Source organism: Macrobrachium rosenbergii, chromosome 21, assembly GCF_040412425.1.
Source record: "Macrobrachium rosenbergii isolate ZJJX-2024 chromosome 21, ASM4041242v1, whole genome shotgun sequence".
Lineage (NCBI taxonomy): Eukaryota > Metazoa > Arthropoda > Malacostraca > Decapoda > Palaemonidae > Macrobrachium > Macrobrachium rosenbergii.
Window position 1 is genome coordinate 36,279,273 of NC_089761.1, and position 7,500 is coordinate 36,286,772.

The window sequence follows — 7,500 nt, forward strand, 5'->3', positions numbered from 1 at the left end:
CAAATTTATCTTATAGTGTCTTTTCTTTTTTCCTTATAATTCGCTTTTCGGGCTCAGCGAATAATAATAATAATAATAATAATAATAATAATAATAATAATAATAATAATAATAATAATAATAATAATAATAATAATAATAATAATAATAATTTGTAAATGCAGGCATAAGTAAACAAATAAAAATAATATATAAATAAATCAGCCAATCAATCTGAGAGAGGAAAAATCACACGACTGAGATTTTCAAGATGAAACATCATTTCTGAAGCTTTTAGGGGCCTGAGGTGTGATTCAATAATGGAACCCCCAAATTGAGTTGAGTCCTGAGGCATTAGTTTTTTCATCCCTGTGAAAAGAGAAGCAAGAGGACACCATATGTCCCGTAACGAGTAATCTCGTTATCCAGTTTCCTTTTATCTCTAATGTTTTTTTTTTTTTTTGCTTCATTCTCACTTTGTCTAAATGCTCGTGTTGTAGTTTTAAAAAAGGGTGATGGTAATTCGTTCGTTGTTTTTTTTGGGGGGGTATTTTTTCATGTGTGTTCTGGCTTCTATAATTATTATTATTATTATTATTATTATTATTATTATTATTATTATTATTATTATTATTATTATTATTATTATCTTCTATCACAGTCATCCTATTCGACTGGGTGGTTTTTATAGTGTGGGGTTCCGGGTTGCATCCTGCCTCCTTAGGACTCCATCACTTTTCTCACCGTGTGGCTGTTTCTAATAACTCAGTCTTCTGCATGAGTCCTGGAGCTATTTCTGCATCTAGTTTTTCCAGATTATAATAATAATAATAATAATAATAATAATAATAATAATAATAATAATAATAATAATAATAAAAGTTATTATTATTATTATTATTATTATTATTATTATTATTATTATTATTACTATACATGTGGCTAGAAGACACTTTTTTCAAATATATAGTATTGAAATTTATAGCTACATCAGCTGCATTCAATCTATATAGCTTTCTCTATATTTTTAATAATTGATTTTCAGGGTTACTGCATTCCGCCATTATTATTATTATTATTATTATTATTATTATTATTATTATTATTATTATTATTATTATTAACTTTCTCTTTATTCATATAAAATCCCTTCTGACACCTGAATCATCTCATAAACTCAACCTTATTTGCATCATGTAATAAATAGATCCCTTTCTCTTGACAATAGACAACCCTCCCCGGATGACTTAGTGCAGAATATTAATATCACCTTTTATTAAAAGGAGATCATTAAGTGAGGGTCATCCCCTTCGTGACAACATTTATCATCATTACCCTTTTGACACGTCGTCTGTGCTGAATGTCAAATGCAATCAATCATGGAAAGTTTAAATAACGCAAGCATGTTGCGTAGCTCAAATAATGACTGACTTCGAATGATTTGGGAGAGTAAATTCAGTGATGAATTTTAACATCTAGTTTATTTTTCCATATCATCATAGACTATGTCAGTTATCAAAAATCTTGTTTACTGATTTTTGATAACTGATATATTCTGTGATGATATGGAAAAGTTAACTAAATGTTAAAATTCATTACTAAAGGATTTGGAAGAGTAAATAGAATATTATTTACTGATTTTTGATAACTGATATTCTATGATGATATGGAAAAATTAACTCGAGGATAAATGAATAATCTGGAAGAGTAAATAAAATAATTTACTAATTTTTCATAACTGATATTCTATGATGATATGGAAAGAATAAAGATAAATTTTATCATTTAGAAATGCATTAGTGATTATTAGCCAAACTCCATATCACTTCTGAAAACTGATATTTCCAGATTATGCAGAAAAAAGTATTCTTTGACAGTTAATATTGAATTTTCATATTTACTCATTTCAAACTACTTGCCTGCACTGGGAGACAATTTAGTTTTAATTTTTTTATTAATCCTCCATTAATTTTACAGTTTTTCGGTTTAATTTTTAGCATATTTTAAGACGCACATTCTCTTTCACAATTCAACTAAATGTTTCTGGAAGCAAGTTTTGAAAAGCAAGTACATTGCTGAGATCCTGTTTTTTTTCCCACATTGCAAAGGGCTCTTGAAGTCCCCAGAGCGAAGCGACTGAAAAAAAATCAAAGGTTTATCTTTTCTTTACGTTTTGAGCCGACAGCAAGAAAAATAGCAAGGCAGGAAAGGGGTTTTTAAAAACAGGTAAAAGAAATAAATAATAAAGCAGACTATAAGAAACGAATTTATGGAGTATAGGAGACTAAAGAGGAAGAATGAAAAACAAAGGTTTTATCCCCATATTTTTGGAAATGAGAGAGATCAAAGATTAGGGGGAAGAGGGAGAAGTGAGATGGGAATAATATCAGAATAAGAAATTACAGAGAGAGAGAGAGAGATTATTCCTGACAGAAAATTATCCTGAAATTTCCAGAGCATAGTTTCGTATATCCTAGACCAGTTTATCTTTCAGTTTTAGGCCATTATTTAAGATTAGGTTAGTTTAAAAAATGGTATTTAGGTTAAGACAGCTTAGATTACTTGAAGTTGAGTTAGGGCGGTTATGTTATGACCGATACTACTGTCACCACTGACAGAAAAGAATTAGGACCGACATGACTGACAGTCATGACTTATGAGTTGTTGGGAATACAGATGAAAACTTATTCTATAGTTTTTCAATATCAGTTCTGTATATATATATATATATATATATATATATATATATATATATATATATATATATATATATATATATATATAGATAGATAGATAGATAGATAGATAGATAGATACATACATACATAGATAGAGAGATAGATAGATAGATAGATAGATAGATAGGCATGCTGAAGCTGTGTGAGATTTCTACACATTTCATATGTAAATTATGAGCTGCGGGAGAATTCAGCATCAAGTAATATATATATATATATATATATATATATATATATATATATATATATATATATATATATAATTATTTCCCTTTTATTAATAAAAAAATCTCCCAAAATTCCCTTGCCCTGAAGGAACGCTTTAAGGTGAAAGTCTCATGAGAACGAGTAATGAAATATGATAATACGAACAGTTCAGAAAGAAAATCTCTCTCTCTCTCTCTCTCTCTCTCTCTCTCTCTCTCTCTCTCTCTCTCTCTCTCTCTCTCTCTCTCTCTCTCTCTCTCTCTCTCTCTCATAAATCATTCATGTTTTCACTCGAAGAAACTGACGTAGTCTATTCTTTTCTCTTTTGGGTCTCTGGGGATCGTTTGATATGAAACCGAATTTTCATTTTTTTTCCATTTTTCGGTTAAGACAGGATCTTCTGGAAAGAAAAAAAAATTAATATTATTTCTATAAGAAAGAAGAGTAAAGGAAGGCAAAAAAAGAATATAAATATATTATAGTTGTCTTTCGTAATGTATGTTTAAGTGTTTACATTTAATTGTTTCTTAGCTTTTCTTGAATGTTTAATGGCTTTCATAACTTTCATTCTGTTAATCAATATGTTTCCCTAGATCTCTCTCTCTCTCTCTCTCTCTCTCTCTCTCTCTCTCTCTCTCTCTCTCTCTCTCTCTCTCTCTCTCTCTCTCTCGTCGTTTCCTATGCCTTTATATTTCACTGAATAACTACCTTCGTAAAATGAAGGCGCACCAGAGTGAGTCTGTATCCTCCCTTTGACAAAATGAATATAAGACATTTATCACGTGACCTTTCTCCCCATAGAGAAAGGAATTATAATATTATGTAGGCCTTTATTATTATTTAAACTCGGCTAATGCAGCCATAACTTTTAATCAAACATTTATATGAGAGATCTTATTCACAATAATAATAATAATAATAATAATAATAATAATAATAATAACAATAATAATAATAATAGAGAAGCAAATCCACAGTTATGTAACTATAAAAATAAGTTTATATAAGGATAATTGTAATTGTTCAGGTACATAACTTTGGATTTGTTTCTACATCTTAAGAATCATGCTGCTGTGAGTATTTTTGATAATAATAATAATAATAATAATAATAATAATAATAATAATAATAATAATAATAATAATAATAATAATAATAATATCTCCATGTATCCAGGCTTGAGGTATTTATATAAGGATAATTGTAATTGTTCAGGTACATAACTTTGGATTTGTTTCTACATCTTAAGAATCATGCTGCTGTGAGTATTTTTGATAATAATAATAATAATAATAATAATAATAATAATAATAATAATAATAATAATAATAATAATAATAATAATAATAATAATAATATCTCCATGTATCCAGGCTTGAGGTATTAGACAAGTAGATACAAACACGTTCATCACCACCTCCCAGTACCATTGATGGATGTAAAGACTGAAGAAAATAAATTCATATCGTAATACTTATACCCATTTAGACCTATGGAGTGCCGATATAGCAAAATAACTGACTAATAAACACATTAATAAAGAAGCTGAAAGTGTTAGATCGTTGATTAAATATTAAAATGACCAAATTTGAATTTTATATTAGAAAAATCATTCCCATTCTGTAGAATTTCGAATAGGTGAATGGCAAAACTACAATGACGTGAAGAAAAATATCCATAACAGCGAGAATGAAAGTCTTTCTTTGAGCAAGAATCTCAAACCCTCGAGGGAACTAACCATAATGGTAGCTTGAAGGATAAATGAAGGCCCTCCAACCCCACCATTTTGACCGAAAAAAATACGATAATTCATCTTTGGACAGCGAAAAAAAAATTGAGGGAAGGAAATTTACTACAATCTGCTCTTGCTGTTGTTGTTGTTGTTGTTGCTCTTCTTCTTCCTCTGCTTCTGCTTCTTCTTCTTCTTCTTCTTCTTCTTCTTCTTCTTCTTCTTCTTCTTCTTCTTCTTCTTCTTCTTCTTCTTCTTCTATTTTGATGAGCAATTTTGATGGCATCCTACTTTTTGTTCTTATTGAAAGTATTTTATTTTTATTATTACACACACACACACACACACACACACAGAGAGAGAGAGAGAGAGAGAGAGAGAGAGAGAGAGAGAGAGAGAGAGAGAGAGAGAGCATTAAGAATAATATTTCACTTCCCAAAGGTTCTACACTTTATAGGATATAGATCGATAATTAGGTAAATATAGATATATACATGGCTAGATAGACAGATAAATAGACATATAAATGGATAGATAAACAGACGCATAGATAGATAGATAATTAGATAAATGGATAGCTTATGACATCATCCCCCCCGCATAATATACTCTCTATTTAGTACACATATCACCTAAGTTATCAAAAGTTCCATCAAAAGGTAAGAGTTTTCATTGAATTAAACGCAGCTCTCAGTGACTCGTTTCGACACTAACGCAGTTCAAAGCGATAAAGTGATTAAAGTTATATGGGACACAACTCGTTTCATCAATATTTGAATTAAAAAGCTTCGGATTTGAGTCACATTATGAAATATTGCTCATGCCCCCAGTCACAAGTGAATATTGGCGATGGATGGCCGTGGGTATGCTCGTAGATTGCTGTAAATGGAAATACTCCTATTTACTTCAAAGGTTTTAAGTACTGAAGGGATATATAAAGTGCATATATAATATATATATATATATAATATATATATATATATATATATATATATATATATATATATATATATATATATATATATATATATATATATATATATATATATATATATATATATATATATATATATATATATATATATATATATATATATTTATATCATATTTTATTTATTCATGTTTAAACATCATTCCAACTCTATATTGCTCATTCTTTCTTAGTTAAGATTTTCTATTCAGTTAAATGTTGACAATGAGTATCATGTAGGTTTGTTGAAGAATCAGTAGAAGAAAATATTATTTGTTTAAAATTGTTATCTTATATATTTTTACTAATTTTTCCTCTCAGTTTCTCCTCTTTCAAACATCTTTCAAACTCTCGATAATTCATGTCAATCAATACTACATTCTTGCCAACTTATTATCCTCAACTCCTTTAAGAATGCCTTCCTATCTGTTATATCCTAAGTTTTTCAACCTACACTTCTCTTCACCTAGCAATATCTACGTCACCTGTCGTACTTTTACTATCAAACTTCTGCCAGATATATTCCTTGGTATACTTGACAATATTTTGTTACCGTATTACCTGTAAGTTGCAAAAATGAATTAATTATTCCATTCTCATTCTTACACACACAAACACACACACACTCACTATATTTTATAACTTTATAACAGAGAGAGAGAGAGAGAGAGAGAGAGAGAGAGAGAGAGAGAGAGAGAGAGAGAGAGAGAGAGAGAGAGAGAGAGAGAGATCATAAAGCAATTAAAAAGCTATTAGTGTGCGTGGAAGGGCTGAGAACAAACAAATAAATCTGAAGGCACAGAAATGATGAAAAGGATATTTACAAACCCCTAACCCAGCCAACTGAAAAGGCTTTATCTTTCTGTTTCCACTGTGCTTGTGCGTCTTTGCTTGTATATTTGTACATACGAGTTTATACTGAATATTTCAACATTTCTGCTTTACGCATATGCAAGGAACAGTTGCATGTTGCATCCATATATGCGCACAAAGAACAGAATTCCATAAAAGCTTGTGCATGGACGCTCGGCTCAAAAATGGCCCCGGTGTCTGCACGAAGAAATCAAAGAGGATCAAAGGGAAGGGAAAACTGACGGAATCCATAAGAGCGAAAATCTTATTTTTTCCCCCTAAGATGTACGACCTTGCAGTGATTTCATTCCAATGCAGACGCAGTTTCGCACCAAAAGATTTATGTCCGCGACTCAGAATTTGCATTTGTTTATTTTCCACCCCCCCCCCCTTTTCTTTCATCTTGAGACGTGGGGTGACACGGGCGTTGAATTTGGAAACGTTCCTTGTATTTATGTTTCATTTGAGCTGAATGAATTGGGTTTTCTTTCCTGCAGCGATTCTCTGGAGGTGATTTCTTATCCTACGCAGGTTAATGGAATGGGAAACTAATCGAATTATCTGCATTGGGCCAAAATAAAACAAATCCTTGATACGGCAATATCTGCAACTGATGTTTTCATTAAAATAAGATGTTGGCATTTTAGAAGCCCTTTCTTCTTCTTCTTCTTCTTCTTCTTCTTCTTCTTCTTCTTCTTCTTCTTCTTCTTCTTCTTCTTCTTCTTCTTCTTCTTCCAGAAACTAAATCCGGATTCCTCTCATCAGAAGAACCCTCTTCTTCTTCTTCTTCTTCTTCTTCTTCTTCTTCTTCTTCTTCTTCTTCTTCTTCTTCTTCTTCTTCTTCGCATCCGGAAACTAAATCTTCTTCAGAAGAACTCTCTTGTTGTTTTGTTGTTGTTGTTGTTGTTGTTGTTCTTCTTCTTCTTCTTCTTCTTCTTCTTCTTCGCATCCAGAAACTAAAACCAAATTCCTCTCATCAGAACAACTTTGGATGCGAGGGATAAAATAACAGGTGGTGCTGCCTC

At 30.7% G+C, this 7,500-nt stretch overlaps 1 protein-coding gene across 1 annotated transcript in view; it reads right to left on the bottom strand.

Moving 5' to 3' along the window:
• Positions 1-4,939, bottom strand: part of LOC136849448 (nucleolar protein 58-like) — a 17,682-nt gene extending 12,743 nt beyond the window's left edge. Inside the window, exon 1 of the mRNA XM_067122799.1 lies at positions 4,778-4,939. Within this exon, the coding sequence (XP_066978900.1) occupies positions 4,778-4,939 (162 nt within the window). The remainder of the gene's footprint in view (positions 1-4,777) is intronic.
• Between the last annotated feature and the right edge of the window lie 2,561 nt (positions 4,940-7,500).